The sequence below is a fragment of the Oncorhynchus clarkii genome, chromosome 19, assembly GCF_045791955.1.
Source record: "Oncorhynchus clarkii lewisi isolate Uvic-CL-2024 chromosome 19, UVic_Ocla_1.0, whole genome shotgun sequence".
Lineage (NCBI taxonomy): Eukaryota > Metazoa > Chordata > Actinopteri > Salmoniformes > Salmonidae > Oncorhynchus > Oncorhynchus clarkii.
In genome coordinates, this window is record NC_092165.1 from 33011534 (window position 1) to 33032655 (window position 21122).

At 43.7% G+C, this 21122-nt stretch overlaps 1 protein-coding gene across 1 annotated transcript in view; it reads right to left on the reverse strand.

The window, feature by feature from the left end:
- Positions 1 to 21122, reverse strand: part of LOC139375062 (spectrin, beta, non-erythrocytic 5) — a 57566-nt gene that overhangs the window by 10787 nt on the left and 25657 nt on the right. Inside the window, exons 20-50 of the mRNA XM_071116463.1 lie at positions 19918 to 20164; positions 19612 to 19751; positions 19374 to 19473; positions 19117 to 19287; positions 18510 to 18674; positions 17928 to 18154; positions 17505 to 17691; positions 17085 to 17285; positions 16685 to 16801; positions 15186 to 15343; positions 14889 to 15021; positions 14565 to 14710; positions 14192 to 14306; positions 12114 to 12224; positions 11507 to 11686; positions 11047 to 11250; positions 10646 to 10795; positions 10364 to 10468; positions 8750 to 8941; positions 7913 to 8068; positions 7510 to 7701; positions 7044 to 7139; positions 6786 to 6904; positions 6459 to 6573; positions 4162 to 4275; positions 3909 to 4030; positions 2658 to 2820; positions 2115 to 2303; positions 1871 to 1948; positions 1578 to 1750; positions 1345 to 1435 (exon numbers count right to left, since the gene is read on the reverse strand). Of these exons, the coding sequence (XP_070972564.1) occupies positions 1345 to 1435; positions 1578 to 1750; positions 1871 to 1948; positions 2115 to 2303; positions 2658 to 2820; positions 3909 to 4030; positions 4162 to 4275; positions 6459 to 6573; positions 6786 to 6904; positions 7044 to 7139; positions 7510 to 7701; positions 7913 to 8068; positions 8750 to 8941; positions 10364 to 10468; positions 10646 to 10795; positions 11047 to 11250; positions 11507 to 11686; positions 12114 to 12224; positions 14192 to 14306; positions 14565 to 14710; positions 14889 to 15021; positions 15186 to 15343; positions 16685 to 16801; positions 17085 to 17285; positions 17505 to 17691; positions 17928 to 18154; positions 18510 to 18674; positions 19117 to 19287; positions 19374 to 19473; positions 19612 to 19751; positions 19918 to 20164 (4657 nt within the window). The remainder of the gene's footprint in view (positions 1 to 1344; positions 1436 to 1577; positions 1751 to 1870; positions 1949 to 2114; positions 2304 to 2657; positions 2821 to 3908; positions 4031 to 4161; positions 4276 to 6458; positions 6574 to 6785; positions 6905 to 7043; positions 7140 to 7509; positions 7702 to 7912; positions 8069 to 8749; positions 8942 to 10363; positions 10469 to 10645; positions 10796 to 11046; positions 11251 to 11506; positions 11687 to 12113; positions 12225 to 14191; positions 14307 to 14564; positions 14711 to 14888; positions 15022 to 15185; positions 15344 to 16684; positions 16802 to 17084; positions 17286 to 17504; positions 17692 to 17927; positions 18155 to 18509; positions 18675 to 19116; positions 19288 to 19373; positions 19474 to 19611; positions 19752 to 19917; positions 20165 to 21122) is intronic.

Genomic DNA, 21122 nt, shown 5'->3' on the forward strand with positions numbered 1-21122 from the left:
CAAAGTGAAAATGAAACACAGAAATATCTCATTTACATAAGTATTCACACACTCGATGCTATGAACCTCCAAATTAAGCTCAGGAAGCATCCAATTTTCTTTGATAATCCATGCCACTACAACTTGATTGGAGTCAACCTGTGGCCCATTCAACTGTTTGGACATGATTTAGAAAGACACACAACTGTCTATATAAGGTCCCACAGTTGACAGAACATGTCAGAGCTGAAAATATACTATGAAGTCCAAGGGCCTGTCCGTAGATCTCCGAGATAGAAATATGATGAGGCATATATCTGGGGAAGGGTATAAAACAATTTCTAGAGTGTTTAAAGTTTCCAAGACCACAGTGGTCTCCATCATTGGGAAATTGAAAAAATATTGAACTACCCATACTCTGCCTTGAGCTAGCCGTCCAACCAAACTGAGCAACCGGGCAAAAAAGACCTTGGTCAAGGAGATGATCAAGAACCCAATGAACACACTGACAGAACTGCAGAGTTCCTTGGCTGAGATGGGAGAAACTGCCAGGACAACAGTCTCTACAGCACATCACCAATCTGGACTTTATGGGAGAGGCCAGACAGAAGCCACTCCTGAGAAAAAGGCACAACAGCACGCCCGGAGTTTGGAAAAAGACGTGAAAGACTGAAATCATAAGGCAAAAGGTTTAGTGGTCTGATGAGACAAAAAGTTTTGGCATGAATGCAAAGTGCTATGTCTGGAGAACCAGGCACAGCTCATCACCCATTTAACACCATCCCTACCGTAAAGCATGGTGGTGGGAACATCATGCTATGGGGATGCTTTTCAGTGGCAGGGACTGAGAGACTGGAAAGAATAGAGGGAATAATGAAAGGAGGCAAATACAGGCAAATCCTTGATGAGAACCTACTTCATAATGCAAATAACCTTAGACTGGGACGAAGATTTACGTTCCAACAGGACAATGACCCCAAGCTTACAGCCAAAGCAACACCAGGATGGCTTCAGAACATGAATGTGAAAATCCTTGAGTGGCCCAGCCAAAGCCCAGACTGGAATCCCACTGAAAATCTGTGGAAAGACTTGAAGATTGCTGTTCACTGCCACTCCCCATCTAATTTAACAGAACTTGAGAAAATCTGCAGGGAAGAATGCAAGAAAATCCCCAAATCCAGAAGTGCAAAGCTGATAGAGAAATACCCAAGACGACTCAAAGCTGTAATTGCCGCCAAAGGTGCTTCTACAAAGTATTGACTCAGGGGTATACTTATGTTTTAGTCTTGCATACCAACCTCATAGACCCACACTAACATTGAGTTGGTTAAAGTGGACTCATCAAGCAGACCCAACTTCTCATACCTCATAGCTGCTACCCAGGAACTTCTGGAGTTGTAGAGATTCTTCAAGAGCCTTCCGGCGAACCTTACTCATTTCCAACAGTTTTCCTTTTCTGGAGAGAGGCATGTTTTTTGAGTCAGGTATAGCAAACAAAGGCAGAAGAAATCATTGCATACACCAAACAATATCTTTGTATATGGGCAGTCTTTGAAAACAGGGAAATATTTGGCTCATAGTTCATTGTTGGCGTCTACCTGAGCAGCACAGACTCGCTCTTGCACTTGATATTGTCCGAGTCAAAGTGTTTCTGCTGGATCAGCTGTTGGGCGAACCGCTCCACTCCTTCCACCTGCTCCATCTGAGCATCCAGAGTGTTCTCAAACAGGGCTTGCTTTCTCTGGAGGGTCTCCACATCAGATAGAGAACTCTGCAATAATCAATGTCACAATTTAAACAACACATCTGATGCAGCCTTCATAAGTCCTTTAAAAAAGCCTAGAAAAATAGTTCACACATCATTTATGAGCAAATACATTTGAGTTCCTACCCCAAGGTCTTCATTGGCCAGAAAGGCCTCCTTGTTGCTCAACCAGCTCTCACTCTGCTCCATGTAGCCAAGGAAAATCTGAAATGAAAACAAGATTTATGTAACTTATTTAAATGTATTTTACCCTTATTTTATTAGGTGCGTTTACTGCCAATAAGCAATAAATAAGCAGGAAAACATGCCTAATGTTCGATGAGCTACATTCACAACATAAATTGTACAAATGTCTCTAAGTTAGCGTTACCTGTAGGCCTAGAGCCTGATCCAGAGTCTTCTTCCTGTTCTGCCAGGTCTGGCTCAGACCCATCTTGGCCTCTTCCAGCTTGGTCAGAGACTTATTGATCTCTGATGATGAGCTGTGTCCAGACTTTACCAGACTCAGGCCAAAGTCTCTGACAGAGTCGATACGCTCCCCCCGTGCATCAATCTCAGTCTAGAACACATTAACACATTTAATCTCTTCCGGAAACATACGTTTGCAATTTAAAAATGGGTCTTATGGGAGGTTAAAATATTTGTAAACCTCCTTTTCTAGTGAGACCTAGAAAGATAAAGAGCAAGGAGACCTAGAAAGATAAAGAGCAAGGAGACCTAGAAAGATAAAGAGCAAGGAGACCTAGAAAGATAAAGAGCAAGGAGACCTAGAAAGATAAAGAGCAAGGAGACCTAGAAAGATAAAGAGCAAGGAGACCTAGAAAGATAAAGAGCAAGGAGACCTAGAAAGATAAAGAGCAAGGAGACCTAGAAAGAGAGCCAAGATAACTTGAATATCATAATCCGTCGTCACCTTCCAGTCTTGATGTTCTACTATGAATCGCTCTGCCTCGTTCTTGCTCTTAGGCAGGCCTTTCTCTCCCATTTCAGAGCTCTGCTTCAGGGTCCAGTCCAGTAGGAGGCGCTGGTTAGCCTTGAACAGCTGCAGCTGGTGAGCTTCCTGCAGCCTCTCCTTCCTGTAACATCACTTCCTATAAGTCTCTCTGCTGCTTCCCCATACCCCATAATAATACAAATGGAAGTAGATGGTGTCCTAACAGAGCACACACATATATACTGTCATAATGACTTGAATAATGATTCCATTGTGTCATTTTTGCAAGATCAAAGTACACTATATATACACATACGTATGTGGACAGCCCTTCAAATTAGAGGATTTGGCTATTTCAGCCACACACGTTGCTGACGGGTATATAAAATAAGGCACACAGCCATGCAATCTCCATAGACAAACATTGGCAGTAGAATGGCCTTATAGAAGAGCTCATTGACTTTCAACATGGTACCGTCACAGGATGCCACCTTTCCAACAAGTCAGTTTGTGAAATTTCTGCCCTGCTAGATCTGCCCCGGTAAACTGTAAGTTGATGCCAAGCTTCTGCTGGAGTGGTGTAAAGCTCGCCTCCATTGGAATAGAGCAATGGAAACGTGTTCTCTGGAGTGATGAATCACGCTTCACCATCTGACAGTCCCACGGTCTAATCTGGGTTTGGCAGACGCCAGGAGAACGCTACCTGCCCCAATGCATAGTGCCAAATGTAAAGTTTGGTGGACGAGAAATAATTGTCTGGGACTGTTTTTCATGGTTCGGGCTAGGTTGCAGTGAAGGGAAATCTTAACGCTACAGCATACAATGACATTCTAGACGATTCTGAGCTTACAACTTTGTGAGATCATTGTGGAAGAACTTGATTGGCCTGCACAGAGCCCTGACCTCAACCCCATCGAAGACCTTTGGGATGAATTGGAACGCCAACTGCGAGCCATGCCTAATCTCCCACATCAGTGCCCGACCTCACTAATGCTTGTGGCTGAATGGAAACAAGTCCTCACAGCAATGTTCCAACATCTAGTGGAAAGCCTTCCCAGCAGAGTGGAGGCTGTTATAGCAGCCAAAGGGGAACCAACTCCATATTAATGCCCATGATTTTGGAATGAGATGTTCGACGGGCAGGTGTCCACATACTTTTGGTCGTGTAGTGTATCACGTTGGGAAAGAGTACATATTTTCAGGATATTTCAGTTATTATTTGCAACACACCTGAGTTTAATGTCCTTCTCCAGCTTCACAAGGCCGGTTTTGACCTCTTTCTGCTTTTTGCTCAGTTTGTCGGCCATCACAGACTGAGCTTTTAGGCGGTCAGCGGTGTCCTTTTCCAGTGCCTGGCAAATCAACACAAGACCAGGATGCAATTAGTTGGTCTTTCAAATATTCGATTCAATTCAACTATATTTTTCTGTTTCACTGTAAAACGTATTACAGTATATCGGGCCATGTTGTGGCTTCTTCTTACCTTGCCTCTTTCTTGTATGACTCCAGCCTCGCGTTCAGTCTCCTCGTGGCGTCGTATCAGATTCTCCACACTCTCCACATCCCAGCCACAGTCCTGGCCTTGCAGCAGATGCATCTACAATAGGAATCCCAGCAGATAGGAATTAAATATAATATGATGTGGACACACTGTCAAGACAACAAGGGTGTGTCATGACGTTGCCTTGTTGGTGAGGTTTATGACCCCCATAAATACCTTTCCCCCTTTCCTCTCTCTACTCTACAGACTTGACTTTTGGAAAAGCTAACATAGAGAGAGTCTGGTAACATCAAAAGGGTGGAGAACGGAACCATATTTCGGTAATCCAACCAGTTGAAAATATCCGTTGGTACTTAAAGAATATGATGCCAGATTAGTTGAAGTCTGAGACATTATTACTGATGATAGGATGACATAAACTGTATCTTGGAAAGTCTACACATTCTATCAGATTCACATGGAACTATTGTGCAATTTAAATGTTTAAATATGAAGCTATTTGTGAAAAGATGAAATGTAATTTTAGCATCTAAATGAGAGAATTGTTTTCATAAGTGAACTATGCTCAACTCAGTGGCCCCGACCATGTGAACAGACATTGGTTGTAAACTATGAAACATGCCCTTCTCTCCACCACTACAAAAGCCTGTTGAGGAAAAGCCAACCTTGTGAACCCGATGACGTGAGGACTGCTGTCCATACATTTAAAAGGGCTAATACCAACTACAGAACTAAGCCAACCTCAGTGTGAACTCTGGTTGCAAATGGTTGAACGACTACAACCTAACGAAATTAACATTGTGTTCCCGGTGAAGTGAGGACTGATGTCCACACGTTTAAAAGGGCGAATTTCAACGTGGAGGTGGCGATCAACACGCTGGAAGGATGAATTTAGACTATACCAGCCAGAATATAGCATGAGCTTATAGTTGGCTTAAGTATGGCAACTTGGTATGAACTTTGAACTCTTATTCACTAAAGAAGTGATACATCCTAGATGTCAAGTTAGCAGCAGCAGCTGTAAACGTGGGCTAGGAAAGAACGGACAATCTCTTCAGAAAGACAGGATACTACAACGTATCCGTTCTACCACACAACATATTCTTCAAAGGACAAGAGGGATCTCTGCTGGGCAACCCAGCCTTCCATCTACAACCAATCTATCGAAGCACAGCTAAGAGTAAATATTTCTTACATTTTCCTTTTCCAAAATGAGCGGTTATTTAGAATGCATAAGATTCTGTATTTACGATAGCATAGCTTCATAAGGTCCGATAGAGACCCAATCCCTCAGTCTTCCCGCGCTTTAATTCAAACTCAACCCCTTTTCTTTGTGTAACCAGCTGTCATATCGGTTCCATCCACTAGGGACGTTTTCTTGTATGACATAATTAGTAATCAATGTATGATCCATCCTATGTATATGCAATTCTGTGTGATTATTTAGGTATTTAGTAAATAAATAATTAAACCAATTTTTTATTGCTTATTCAACTTGTTAGCCAGGGTTCTTGAAGATAACCAAGAATTTTACGACGTTCAGATGAGACTGAATAAGGTGATTGATTGGGCCTCCCGAGTGGCGTTGTGCCACCAGAGATTCTGGGTTCGAGCCCAGGCGGCAGTGCACAATTGGCCCAGTGTCATCCGGGTTAGGGAGGGTTTGGCCGGCAGGGATATCCTTGTCTTATCACGCACTAGCAACTCCTATGGCAGGCCGGGCGCAGTGCACGCTGACACGGTTGCCAGGTGTACGGTGTTTCCTCCGACACATTGGTGCGGCTGGCTTCCGGGTTGGATGGGCATTGTGTCAAGAAGTAGTTCGGCTTAGTTGGGTTGTGTTTCAGAGGACGCATGGCTCTCGACCTTCGCCTCTCCCGAGTCCATTCGGGAGTTGCAGCGATGAGACAAGACTGTAACTACTACCAATTGGGGAGAAAAAAGGTGTGAAAAATAAAGAATAATAATAATTGACTGCTATTGATATAAAATATTACCAGGTCTTTAAGAGTTTATTCGGAAGACAACAGCTCTATAAACATTCTTCCGTTGTGCCTCGACATTCTAGTTAATTACATTTACATGATTAGTTTAATCAGGTAATATTAATTACAGAGAAATTACTTTAGAAAATATCATGACAGGTGTATACTCAAATACTGTACTCTGAAACTGAGATCTGTGATATCTTCATATGACATCTGTTACAGTAAGTTACAGTAAGAGACTTAATATTAAGTAGGTTTTATAGAGAAGGGTTAAGATGAAGCCATTCCAACCTTCTCATTGGCTCTCTCCCGGACTTCATCCAGTTCTCTGATGAGAGAGTGGATCACCAGCGCTGCCTCCAGCTTCTTCTTATAGCTGCTCAGGTTGCCATGGAACTTACTCCATCTGATGGAAGGTGTGGTGAAAAGAAAAGGTGTTAGAGCAGGTCCAACAAATATATAATTACACTACAGTATGTGTACAGCACATTACAACTTTTCTGGTTGAATAAAGGCAATGGAACCTGTGAGCGGTAGAAATAGTTTTCCTCTTGAAGGACAAACATCACCACAGTCATCATCATCATCAACAAATTTTCCCAGTAGGTTGGGTGTCACCTGTCATTAAGCTGCTGTCTGCGCTGTTTCACTGTGGCCAGTTCGTCACTGTTCTGCCTCTCCAGCCGAGCAGCCAGGCTGTTGATGGCCTTGATGTGAGCATCGTCCACTGTGACTTCCTGAAATAAAACGCACTCAATTCAATTTTCCAATTCTCCTTCTTGATAAGTGTCACTAAACTCACCCAAAGTTCCAAGTCCAGCAGCGATGGAAAATGTCAGTACTGTAAATTACTGTAAAATTCCGAAACAAACTCACCCCAGAGCCTGACCCTCTAAACTCATTCAGTTTCTTCAGCAGTTGGAGCCCATGCTCATAGTCTGTGCCAACATCCCCTATGTTTATCATCACCTCCTGAAAAATAACAGAAAACACATAACAAATCTATGTAAAAAAATAATGATTTCCATGTTTGTTTTTTTTATATTATCAATATGCGAGACATGCTGACAACTACTGGTATCGTGGTAGCTCCTGCATTCTTCTTGGAATCCAACGTTTTGTGGTTGCATTCTCATCTAAAAAGTCTCACATTTCCATACTGCCTCCTCTTGAAAGTTCCTTCATACATTGCTTTTCTAAGTGGTGTGCTCTGACAAAAAAAGATTGTTGTTGACTGAAGCTTAACACATTTAACACTGAAACTTGCATCTGATTCAAGTGTGCAGGGACTTCTTTTCATAGCTCTTCTAGGACTTCATCAATTGTTCTAGTCCGTTCTTACCTTCTGTCTGATCCAGACCTCCACCTGGTCCACCTTCTGCAGAAACTCCAAGAAGTCTCTGTTGTCTTCTAGAACCTTCCCCCTGGCGGCCACCGCCAGCTTCAGCTCCTCCCAGTGTTTCTCCAGAGCTGCAACACTACGACGAACCTCCTGGGACTTAGGGTGATGCAGAGACACCAGCTCCTCACCAGCCTAGGCCAGCACAGGGGTCAGTTTGAGTCAGCTCAAACATTGATACATGAATCTCTATGACATATTATGACTTATTATGAGACATTATAAAGGCTCCTACATCCTTATAAGAAGTTGTAAAGGATTATAAGGATGAAGTGTTTCTGAACTATGTACTGTAGTTATCGCTGACAAAAGACCCTCCTCAGTGTAGTTTAATAACAGCTCATACCAGCTGCACTGAGTCAATGATTCTGCTGTGGGCGAGAATCTCTGCCTCAAAGACTTGATGTTTTTGGAGCAGCTTCATCTTGGTCTGCAGGTTGCTCAGGTCCACCTTGGAGTCCTCCTGCATCTTCTGCATACGCTCCGACACCCACTCCTCAGCCTGGGCCAAAGACAGACAACATCACAACATCACTTCATCTACCACAGGCAGACCTTGGTTCAAATAGTCATTATTTTCCATAATTATTTGTCTATAAAATACTCCATCTACACTTGATTGAGCTTTTCTGGTGCAAGGGAACTAAAGGACTAGTCTCGAAGTCCAAGCCCATCTGGCACTCCAGGTCAGCCAGGCTCAACGGGTGAAAGTAGTTGAAAGAAAACAAATAGTATTTGAATCATTGATGAATAAAAGAACTAGACTGCTTCCAAGATGGCCGACCGTAGTTTTCAACGTAATCTACTCACATACATACACCGCATACACCGTTTCGTGGTTCTTTACATCTTTCTTTCTTTCTCAGTGCACACTAGCACTCAGTGCACACTGGACAGACAGCAGTATCACTCGAACATGCTCTGGGAACTCTGTCAGAGCGTGCTAAGCACGTCAATGGATAGTTTGTACTCAAAGGTGATGACTAAAGTGTCGTCTTAGAAATGTTCAAATTTGACTTTTCCATGTCGACGTCTACCGGAATTGTCTTTCTGGGCCAGACATCAGTTAAACTGCAGTACCAAAGCAAAACTGTAAGTGTAGTCAAAAGCGTGCTTCTGGCCCGGAACCCTGGTCCCTGGATTGGAACCCATGTCTGACCACAGGTGATGTGGGGTACTGTACCTCGGCAGCATTGCGGTTGAAGATGCAGAGCAGCCTGGAGATGGCCAACTCCTCTCTGCGTTTGATTGACAGTCCCTTAATCCTGCTTCGCCTCTCCAGGAGGGCCTTCAACTTGCTGTGGATGTGGCCGGCTTTCTCACGACTGAAGTCTTCCTTCTTCAGTCTCTCAGCAAGGTCCTTCAGCAATGATATCTAAAGAGCAATGACAGTGATGTGGTTGAACAGAGACACATACACAGAACACTTGACAGTGTATGTTATATCATTGATGATTAAATGTAAAAATTTAATCAACCATGTCTTTTTATAATTTTTGTTTATTTTTTATCCTACTGACATTTTAGGACTTTGTCAAGCAACTAGTTACCGACATTTTTTTTTACCATGATTTCTGTGTTAATATGGAGGAATTAAAAATAATCTTGTCTTTTGTATACTAGTGGTGTGTGGCAAACCTGAAAATGTTGACTCAATAGTAAACTTTGTAAACCAAATTTGGCACAAACGTAACATGTAAAGTGTTGGTCCCATGTTTCATGACCTGAAAGATCCCAGAAATGTACACAAAAAGTTTATTTCTCTCAAATGTTGTGCACAAATTTGTTTACATCCCTGTTACTTAACATTTCTCCTTTGTCAAGATCATCCATCCACCTGACAGGTGTGGCATATCAAGAAGCTGATTAAACAGCATGATCATTACACAGGTGCACCTTGTGATGGGGACAATAAAAGGCCACTCTAAAATGTACAGTTTAGTCACATTACACAATGCCACTGAGGAGTATTTCTGTCTGTAATAAAGCCCTGTTGTGAGGAAAAACTCATTCTGATTGGCTGGCTTCCCAGTCGGTGGGCCTAGGCCCACCCATGGCTGTGCCCCTGCCCAGTCACATGAAATCCATAGATTAGGGCCTAATTCATTTATTTCAATTGACTGATTTCCTTATATGAACTGTAACTCAGTAAAATCGTTGAAATTGTTGCATGCTGCGTTTAAAGATATGGAGCAACCCCAGATTTGGCCCCTCAGGAGCGTAGCAGCCACTATAACACAATCTACATAACCAAGTTGTGGTTATCATCTTTCAGATGCAATTGGAACAGAGTTGATAGCCCATAATGTTCCAAAGGTAGAGTTAAAAGTGTGATGGCACCGGCACCTATATTACCTATATAGCCAATATCAGTTGCCATTTTACGTCGTACAGGTATGTCAGATTAGCTCAATCGCCACCTTTTCCAGCCTCCTAGTACCACAGAAACAACACTTTGAATGAATAACAGACAAATGTTCATATCAAGTGGCCATGGATGAAATTAATCAAAATATCTGTTCAAATCATGAAAACATACAAACGTGTCTATTTTGATACATCACATTTTGACCATAAAGGTGTAATAAAAAAATCCAATGCTTATTTGGGGGATACTGCTTGACAGACAGTATCTCTCTGAAATGATTACCAATTGTATCTCTTTGAAATCATTACTAATTATCAAAAATGATCCCAGTTGGTGTTTGTAAGCTAAAATGATGTTGGCGCTTTCAGAGTTAAGGACAATAGGATAGTGCCCTTCATAAAGATGGACAGCGGAGGCTTGAATTCAGACCTTGTCCTCCTGAGTGCTGAGGAGTTTCTCAAAGGCTTCATGGCGTTTTATGAGTCCCTCTGTCTCATCAACTGACGTCCCCAGATCACTGTTCTTCAGAAGGATCTGGAAGGAAAAACAAGAAGTTGGGGGCATTCAAAATATGAACATGTACTGTAGCATAGGAGAACATGTGTTTTGCTTCATAATGGATGTAATTGCACCGTCAGAGGAGCTTGCACTGACAATGTGAGTCTTGAAACAGAGCATATATTCTTTGATTGACCAGCTTTGACCTCTGACCTCTTGGGAGTTGGTGATCTTCTCCATGCTCTCTGTGTCCCTGTAGAAGACTTGTTCCAGGTGGGTCCCCTCCAGGCCTCTCTGTTTCCTCTCCCAGTGGCCATGAAGTGAGTCCCTCTCCTCCTTTAGACCACTCAGCTTATCCTGGACCTGGTAGGAGGAAGACACCACACATTGCCAGCTTATTTAGGTACCATTTATGTAAAACCAACTCTCTCATCTTGTATGTATTCAAGCCTCAGAATGCTGGGACAGTAGACAATATTTTCACAGAAAACATTGAGACATTTACAGGAATACAGACTGTGTATATGCTCATACAGGGTGTGTATTCAATGTGTGTAATTCTGCTGCAGCTGAATTGTGTTTCTGTGGCAATAAAGATCTCTTAAATTGAATACCTCTCTTGCGTTGTGTCTGTCCTGCACCTGCAGCTCCTGCCCCATGGCCACTGCCTGGTCGTAGGTCTCCTCCCGGGCCACGATCTCAGCCCACAGCTGCTGGTGCTGGGCCAGGTGCAGGTCACAGGTGGCCACGTCTCTAATAGACTCCTCCGCTGTCATCACATTCAGCACCTGGGCACACCACAGAGCATAGTCCTGGACCTAGAACACCAAAATAGATTGACGTTAAAACCAACATGCAATACATACATCATGTAATATCCAAATCAATCAGTGTGACAAGAACTAGGAAACTCTTAATGCTGATTTCCTAGACTCAAATGAAGTCTACCCTGGACTAAAAAGTACGTTCAATGTAGAATCGCCATTGACAATGCTTATTAGTCCTGGTAAAGGCTCAGAGAGAGAGTTTGCAAATGGAAATGGTGTCTCTAATGGTTATTATAGAGTCTGTTACCGTGTTGAGGAAGAGGTAGCGCTGGCGTGCCCGTTTGAGGTCTCCCTCCCTCTGGTCCATGTGGAGGCGCAGCTTCTCCCAATGCTCCACCACCTTCTGTTGTTGATCCTGCAGGAGAACCCTCATCTCTGGGGAGCACAGGTCCAGGGTGGAGTCTGCCATATCCAGCAACTCCTGGAGCTAAGAACAACCCATATGACAGGAAGATTCATAAATGGACAATGAAGACATGCAGGCAACCCCCACAACTGGCCTGGATGGTAATTTGAGTGACCTGTGCGCCACAAGATTGTGTTAGCCCGCTGGGCAAGTCTAAGGCAAGGTTACTTATCATACAAGCGTGGCTCACAAAACCACCTCCATTACAGTAACCACTGAGTGAAATATCCTCAAAGAACAGCTTAGAAAGCCCTAGCTCAATCGTTAGATCAAGAAAATGGAAGAGTAAGTGACAGTTTTATACAATCTATAGTATAATACAGGGCAAAAACAAATCGGAATTCTGGGTGAACGGATTATCATTGATTGTATTGTTGTTAAAGCGAGTCAATAAGAACATTTGTTCACAACAGTTGTGGGTAAACTATTGATGTGTTGTGTTCAGTACCTGCTGCTCGTTCCCTGCTAGCACGTGGACTAGAGCCTCGTGTTTACGAAGCTGCAAAAGCACCCCTCGCAGGTCCCTGGCGATGTCATCAGGAATGCTCTTGTACCTCTCCTGTGGTGGTTGGAGAGAGAGCGAGAGAGGGGGGTGGGGGGTGGATGGATGGATGGAGAGAGAGAGAGGACACAGACAGAGCATGAATCACACAAACTCAATAATAATTTATCAGCATGCATTTGCTAAGCAGTAGTGACTTTTATTTGCATTACACATCATTCAATTTTACCCTCACACTTAAATGACACGGTGTTCTTTCAGTGAGCATTACACAGCTGATTGTTTGTCTGAGTCAGATCAGTGCCTTAAATTAAGTTGACGCCCTGACACCACACGGATAAGGAGCACAGTAAACATTGTAGGTCAAGACTGATAATTTTACACAGAGATGAACTCTATATGTACTCTGAGCAACACTGAGCCTCTCAGCAAGGCACTGAGCTATTATACACTACCGTTCAAAAGTTTGGGGTCACTTAGAAATGTCCTTGTTTTTGAAAGAAAAACAATTTTTGTCCATTAAATTGATCAGAAATACAGTGTAGACATTGTTAATGTTGTAAATGACTATTGTAGCTGGAATTGGCACATTTATTTATGGAATATCTACATAGGCGTAGAGGCCCATTATCAGCAACCATCACTCCTGTGTTCCAATGGCACGTTGTGTTAGCTAATCTAAGTTTATCATTTTAAAAGGCTAAGTGATCATTAGAAAACCCTTTTGCTATTATGTTAGCACAGCTGAAAACTGTTATCCTGATTAAAGAAGCAATAAAACTGGCCTTATTTAGACCAGTTGAGTATCTGGAGCATCAGCATTTGCGGGTTCGATTACAGGCTCAAAATGGCCAGAAACAAAGAACTTTCTCCTGAAACTCATCAGTCTATTCTTGTTCTGAGAAACGAAGACTATTCCATGCGAGAAAAAAGCCATATCTCAGCCAATTTCAAAGAAAAGATTAAGATGGGCAAAAGAACACAGACACAGGAAGATTGGAAAAAAGTTCTATGGACAGACAAATCTAAGTTTGAGGTGTTCAGATCACAAAGAAGAATATTCGCGAGACGCAGAAAAAATGAAAAGACGCTGGAGGAGTGCTTGACGCCATCTGTCAAGCATGGTGGAGGCAATGTGATGGTCTGTGGGTGCTTTGATGGTGGTAAAGTGGGAGATTTGTACAGGGTAAAAGGGATCTTGAAGAAGGAAGGCTACCACTCCATTTTGCAAAGCCATGCCATACCCTGTGGACGGCGCTCAGTTGGAGCCAATTTCCTCCTACAACAGGACAATGACCCAAAGCACAGCTCCAAACTATGCAACTATTTAGGGAAGAAGCAGTCAGCTGGTATTCTGTCTATAATGGAGTGGCCAGCACAGTCACCGGATCTCAACCCTATTGAGCTGTTGTGGGAGCAGCTTGACCGTATGGTAAGAAGTGTCCATCAAGCCAATCCAACTTGTGGGAGGTGCTTCAGGAAGCATGGGGTGAAATCTCTTCAGATTACCACAACAAATTGACAACAAAAGGTCTGCAAGGATTTAATTGCTGCAAGCGGAGGATTCTTTGACGAAAGCAAAGTTTGAAGGACACAATTATTATTTCAATTAAAAATCATTATTTATAACCATGTCAATGTCTTGACGATATTTCCTATTAATTTGGAACTCATGTTTTCATGGAAAACATTGACATTTCTAAGTGACCCTACATTTTTGAACGGTAGAGTATTTATTTGATTGAACCTTTATTTAACTAGACAAGTCAGTTAAGAACAAATTCTTATTTACAATAACGGCCTACACCGGCCAAACCCGGACGACGCTGGGCTATTTGTGCACCGCCCTATGGGACTACCAATCACGGCCGGTTGTGATGCAGCCTGGATTCGAACCAGGGTGTCTGTAGTGACGCCTCTAGCACTGAGATGCAGTGCCTTAGACCACTGCGCCGCTCACGAGCCCTACTTTCAAGACAATTTCTAATTCATCCAAAATATATTTATTTATGCTTAAACTGTACCTCAATATGTCCTAAGGCATCGGTGAGATCTCTGTAAAACTTGTGACACTCCTCGGCTTTGAGTAAACGGTCTTTGCGGTCTTTGGCCAAGTCCTGCAGTTCCTTCCATGACAATCTATCAAACAGGAGGGAAACAAGACAAAAACAACCGACTCAGGTCCTCAGGTAAGATCTCTTTAACATGACTTTCATCCCAGTAGACATAGCTGCTTGAAATGACATCATCATTGCAACAAGTTAAGAAGCATGTAATGATGTCATTTCAACCAGATTTGAATTGTATTTCATCATTTGAATGTGGATACATGCATTGTTAATTTATACAGTGGACTGGTAGTGTGAGCAATAAAGAGTATCGATTAGGTGCCCATACCTGAGCTGATGTTGTGTATCCCTGATGGTGGAAGCTTGAGGGTGCTTATGTTGAATGAGACTATCAGCAAGCTCTTTGCAGCTCCGCATCCTATCAAAACCCACGTCCAAATTCTTCAGGAAGGCCTCAAATTTACCATTCAGTAGCTATCATGGGAAATCAAGAACATTAGTTGAAATTTTGTTTTCAATGACAAATGCCACATTTTGGAAGAAATAGGCATTAGTCACGCTCACAATCTGGATGATATTTTCCAACTGAACATTTTGGAGATCTGTGCAAATATATACTGTATATACAGTAGTGGTAGATGGTATTTCTCACCACTACATGTTCATAGTCATTTCCGTAGTCCTCAGAGGAGGCTATCTGTCTCTGCTGTGTGATCCAGTCGTCCAGCTCTGAAGACTCCCGTCTGAACTCATGGAGGTGGAGAGCCTCCCTCAGCTTTTGGCCCCTAAGAGAAGGTAGACAACTCCTCTGTTACACACAAGACACTCAACCATAACATATGTCTCCTCGTGGTGCCTGTTGTTTGGGGGGGGGGGGGGGGGGGGCATTAAACCATGATCTCATGGCATCTTTGTATCAAATGTCATGTGTTTGATTGCTTGAGCTCACCTGACTTGGGCTTGGTGTTGCAGCTGGCTCATCTGACTGCTGATGCGGCTGTATGGTCTGTTGACCTCTTCCAGGTTCCACTCATGGACGGCTGACGCCACACTATCCCCCAGCTCCTCCACCTGGGCCTTCAGCACCTCCATCTGCCCCTCCACTGCCTGCAGTACACACAACAGAGACAGCAGCATTACACAATCCATGCTCCTCATCGTGCAACTGCATTAGACACCATGCTCCTCATCGTGCAGCTGCATTAGACACCATGCTCCTCATCGTGCAGCTGCATTAGACACCATGCTCCTCACAGTGCAGCTGCATTAGACACCATGCTCCTCACAGTGCAGCTGCATTAGACACCATGCTCCTCACAGTGCAGCTGCATTAGACACCATGCTCCTCAAGGTGCAGCTGCATTAGACACCATGCTCCTCACAGTGCAGCTGCATTAGACACCATGCTCCTCACCGTGCAGCTGCATTAGACACCATGCTCCTCACCGTGCAGCTGCATTAGACACCATGCTCCTCACCGTGCAGTTGCATTAGACACCATGCTCCTCACAGTGCAGCTGTATTAGACACCATGCTCCTCACAGTGCAGCTGCATTAGACACCATGCTCCTCACAGTGCAGCTGCATTAGACACCATGCTCCTCACAGTGCAGCTGCATTAGACACCATGTTCCTCACAGTGCAGCTTCATTAGACACCATGCTCCTCACCGTGCAGATGCATTAGACACCATGCTCCTCACCGTGCAGATGCATTAGACACCATGCTCCTCACAGTGCAGCTGCATTAGACACCATGTTCCTCACAGTGCAGCTGCATTAGACACCATGCTCCTCCTCACCGTGCAGATGCATTAGACACCATGCTCCTCACCGTGCAGATGCATTAGACACCATGCTCCTCACAGTGCAGATGCATTAACACCATGCTCCTCACAGTGCAGCTGCATTAGACACCATGCTCCTCACAGTGCAGATGCATTAGACACCATGCTCCTCATCGTGCAGCTGCATTAGACACCATGCTCCTCACAGTGCAGCTGCATTAGACACCATGCTCCTCACAGTGCAGCTGCATTAGACACCATGCTCCTCACAGTGCATATGCATTAGACACCATGCTCCTCACAGTGCAGCTGCATTAGACACCATGCTCCTCACAGTGCAGATGCATTAGACACCATGCTCATCACAGTGCAGCTGCATTAGACACCATGCTCCTCACCGTGCAGCTGCATTAGACACCATGCTCCTCACAGTGCAGATGCATTAGACACCATGCTCCTCACCGTGCAGATGCATTAGACAGTGGTCCCTAGATCTGTAGATGCTTTAACCAACTCCTCTGATTATCACAGCATACTATGACCATTCAGCAGATGGCTTTATCCATAACAACTATATCCAAACAACAGAACTGTTGACAGTGACGTATAGTTTGAATACAGCCAGTCAAACACAAGAGAACAGGAGAATGGGGTTACAGTACCTGATGTTGCTTGATAAGGCTCTGGGTGGCTAGATCGTTCTTGCCGTACTCATCAGTGCTGACCAAAGCTAGAGTCTCAGAAAGACGGGTTTCCAGCTCCGCACAGTCAAGCAAGATCTAGGAGCAAAAAAGACAGTGATGAGGTATAATGATTATTGTCCTTCAGAGGTACAGTCTAAAAGAAATGTGAGATAATGTCTAGATGCTTTTTATAGTGGAGATCGTGATTATAAATTGACTTGGCTGGCCTGATGAGACAGTGGATTGCACCGTCAGATGCAACAGAGTAAATAGGTATTTTAACGTCACAGATTTAGTCGGTGGTAACTTGTGGAATAGACACCGGCTGGAATGCTTTGGATCCATCACAATCAGGATTATGCTTTCCTGTTAGCCCTACCTGTTCTCTAGTGATGGCCCTGTTCAGGTGGATGGCCCTCTTGTCACAGGCTGCCTCTAGCTCCTCCCACTCTGTGGCCAGGTGTGTATTCCTCTGCTGGACTTCCTCTCCATCATATTGGCTGGACTTCTCCAAGCTCTGCCCCTTCTCCAGGACCCGGTTCAAGTGTTTACGGTGGGCGTTCACTTCTGCCTGCAGCTCCTGATCACAGAACACACATTTGATTTTTGTCAGGGACTATGCACAACACATATATTGCACCAGCTTTAACTCATTTACATCTGTCCACCCTGGGCAGGAAACAAACTAACCAAAAATACTGGATGAGAGTCACTCTGGATAAGAGAGACAAAAATGACTAGACATAAAATAAAATGTAAATCAAACTTTCTCATTATTTTCTTGTTACCAGACTGATACCTTGTGTTTCTGCATGAGGTTGATAGCCCCTGCCAGGGACTTGTCATAGTTGGTGGAGCCAGTGGATGGGTAGTGTTCAGTTATCCAGGAGAGTTCTATGTCTACATCGTGATAGAAGCCAAACAGAGCCACGGACGCCTCCAGCTGGGCCCTGCGACAATCCAGAGGCTTCTGCAGCGACTTGAACCTGCATACAGAGATGATGTCTCAAAAATATCCACACGGATTATGAATAGGAGATAGATGTTTTTTCTGACCATGTTACCTGAACCGGAAAAACTCTGGGCCCTAGATAGAGAACTAGGTTAGCTAATTCAATGCATAAATCAATGGATCAATCAATTGGATCAATCAATGGATCGATCCGTGGATTGCTTTACTGCTACTAATTACAGATCACATTAATCGGTCCTTACTACTTACAGCTTCATGTACGTATCTGTCTCCTGAAGGATCCTCTGGGAGTCAAAGTGGTTAGTGGCAAGGTGCTTGGCCCGGGTCACGATGGTGATAATCTTGTCAGCCAGTTCCTGGGCCTCTGCCTCTAGCTGCTGGTGCTCCTTCAAGAGCTGGCGGCTGGAGCGAAGGTCGTGACCTTTGGCTGCATTCTGCAACATCCTCTGGATGGCCTCGATCTTCAGCTTGGCATCCTGGGAACAATGTGATTACAATTTACCCCGTCCTCAGGTTCAATTGCTAGCTCATATAGACAGAGAGCGAGAGAGCTGGCTGGTGGACGAGACCAAATTATGATCGGCATCATAAGCATCATCAACACATTTCAATTTATGGTCAAGAAATAACTAGGTATATACTGAAAAATTACTTTGTAAAATAGTAATAACATCCTAATAATAACCTATGATTGACCTATTTATTTTATACCAGTGGAAAAGGTACCGTAAAATGAAGCGTGCTACCCACATTTATCTACAGCATTCTTACCCACAAATCGATAGCCAAACTAGATCCAGGTAGGTAGTGTAGAGGTTGTTAGTGTGTTACCTGCAGTAGCTCCATGAGCTGCTCCTGCTGCCCAGCCTGTCTCAGCTTGTCTCCTCTCTCAGTCATCTTCCCCTGGAGCCTGACCCAGCGACTGTTAACCTGGGTCGACTTTCTCCTGATGTTCTGGCTCTCGTAGTGCTCCTCCGACAGCATCTCCTCTCCCAACTGATGGAACCAGACAACAGGTTAACTTACAGTACAATATAGCAGTACAGTAACAGTAGCATTTTCTCCCCAAACGAATGGAAAGCGACTAGGCTTACCGTACAATATTTAACAGTACAGTACAGTAGGAGGCCTTCATCCTAAAGCTTTGGCTCTGGTAGTGCTCATCCACAAGCATCTCCTCCCCCAACTGGTTTTAGTGGTCCAGTTTTACTGAACGTTTGTCAAGTTTTCTATCATGTTGGTTGAAACTTTGCATCTGTATCACCAATAGCATTATTAAGAAGTGGGAGCAACAAACAGTGAACAGACTTTTTTTTCTTCTCCATAAGTGCTTTTTTTGTTGTTGTAGTTTTGCCACGATTCATGGCGAAGATGAGAGAAGGTGTCATTATGAGCCATTAGGTATAGAAAAGATAGGATGGCGAAAGCCCTGTGATACCTGTGTGAGTCTGTCTAGCCACACTTGGTTAGCTTGCATCTCTTTCTCAGCTGCTTCATGTCTCTTCAGCTTGCGGAGGATGTTGGTAGGGTCCCGGTACGACTCGTCTTCAGCTATCTTGGACTTCTCCTCCATCCACATGAGCATTTCTTCAGCATCTCTCTGGAACTCCTGATGACAAACACATGAGAAATGTTCAAGCGCTTAACTGCCATTGTAAAAGGTACACAGAATGTGGGTTTCTATATCAAGTGTACCTGATACTTATGTGAATCAAGCAGGAGGGTCCGTCTTCGCTTGCAGCTCTCTCCAAGCTTCTTATTGCGCTCTTGAATATTCTGTGACCTCTCCTGTATTCTAAAAAGTCATTAAAAAAAATGATTTGATTATTTCAATGTTTTTTAAAATAATTTGAACAATACATTGTTCACTGCTACACATTTCCTATACATTTGGGGGAAATGTCTCCAAACTGGTCATCAACATAAGCCTTACTGTTTGGCAGCAAAGTGTCGTTTGTTGACGAGTTCCTTGCTCTTGTCTTGGAAGAGGCTGATCTGTTGGTCCAGAGAATTCAGTAGGCCCTCCAGTTCCTCCTGTCTGCCCAACAGACTGTGGACATTGTCTACAGAGTCCTGAGCACAGAGAGGGAGAGACAAACACACTGGATGAGAACAGAAGTGGTCTTACCTGAACAAACACACATACATACACAAAGACACATCCATCGCCACATACCCATAAGGCTTATTATTATATTCCCATTAATTGTATAACAGTGTACAGTCTATTTTATCTTACCCCCAGGTCTTTGACCTTCAGCCTGGCCTCATGCCCAGACAGGGCTGCCTCGATACGATCAGCCTCCTGATTCAGCTTCTGTAGCTCCACCCCCTGTTCCAGCCTCCTGTTCCTACTGCCCCAGAGTTTGTCCAGCTTGGTCCACTCCTGGCTCAGTTTTCCCAGCGTCTGCTGGACGTCCTTCACACCTCGGTTTCCCCTCGATTGTTCCTCAAGAGACTTTCCAAGTTTCTCCATGTCTTTCACCCTTTTAGTTAGACGAACACAAGTACATTACAGTGACATTTACAACAAAAAAAAAATGTGTCACACATACAGTGCCTTAAAAACATATTCACCCTCCAACACTTTTACCATGTTTTGTTGTCTCAGACAAAGCCCAGAGCACCATGTCAAATCAAAAGAAAAATTCCAAAACTTTCAACAATGTATTAAAAATGAAAAACAGAAATGATCAGAGTAAAAAGGTATTCTTACCCTTTGTAATTGCAAGTCTAAATTTGCTCAGGTGTAATATATTAACACAACAAGTCACACAATTTGTTGATGGACTCCACATGTGTAAGAAATTAGTGGACCACCTGCTTTAAATGAATCTGTGAGGATAAATACGGCTCTCTCTGTATGGTCCCAAAGTATGGTAGAGACTTTCACGAACACTAAGCGGTATGTGTGGCACAAGTCAAACACTGCACACCAGCCAGGTAACACCATCCCCACCGTAAAGTATGGTGGTGGAAGCGTCATGTTATTGGGATGCTTTTCAGCAGCAGGGACTGGCAATATTGTCAGGAGTGATGGGAGGATGAATGGCGCACAATACAGAGACATACTAGATAAAAACCTGCGCCCCTCTACCACAACAATCAAACTGCAGAAGAAGTTGGTCTTTCAACATGACAATGATCCAAAACACAGTGCTCCATCACTGTGTGCAAAGTTAAGAGACTTGTGTGTGTCTGAAAGCAGGGGTTATAAGAGAGAGCTTTCAATTTTGTGCAGATATGGGATATACATTTTGAAATAAATTCTAAATATAGTTAATTTATTTATTGTCCTATCATGATGGAACAGTCTCCAACCCTATACCCTAGACACCGATCTGAACGACCCTCACACTAAGGAGAAGTCCTAATCTGTTTTATGGGCCTACTGCAAGTAGCCGATAGGCAGCCAAAACAGAAAGATAAATGCGATCAGAGACC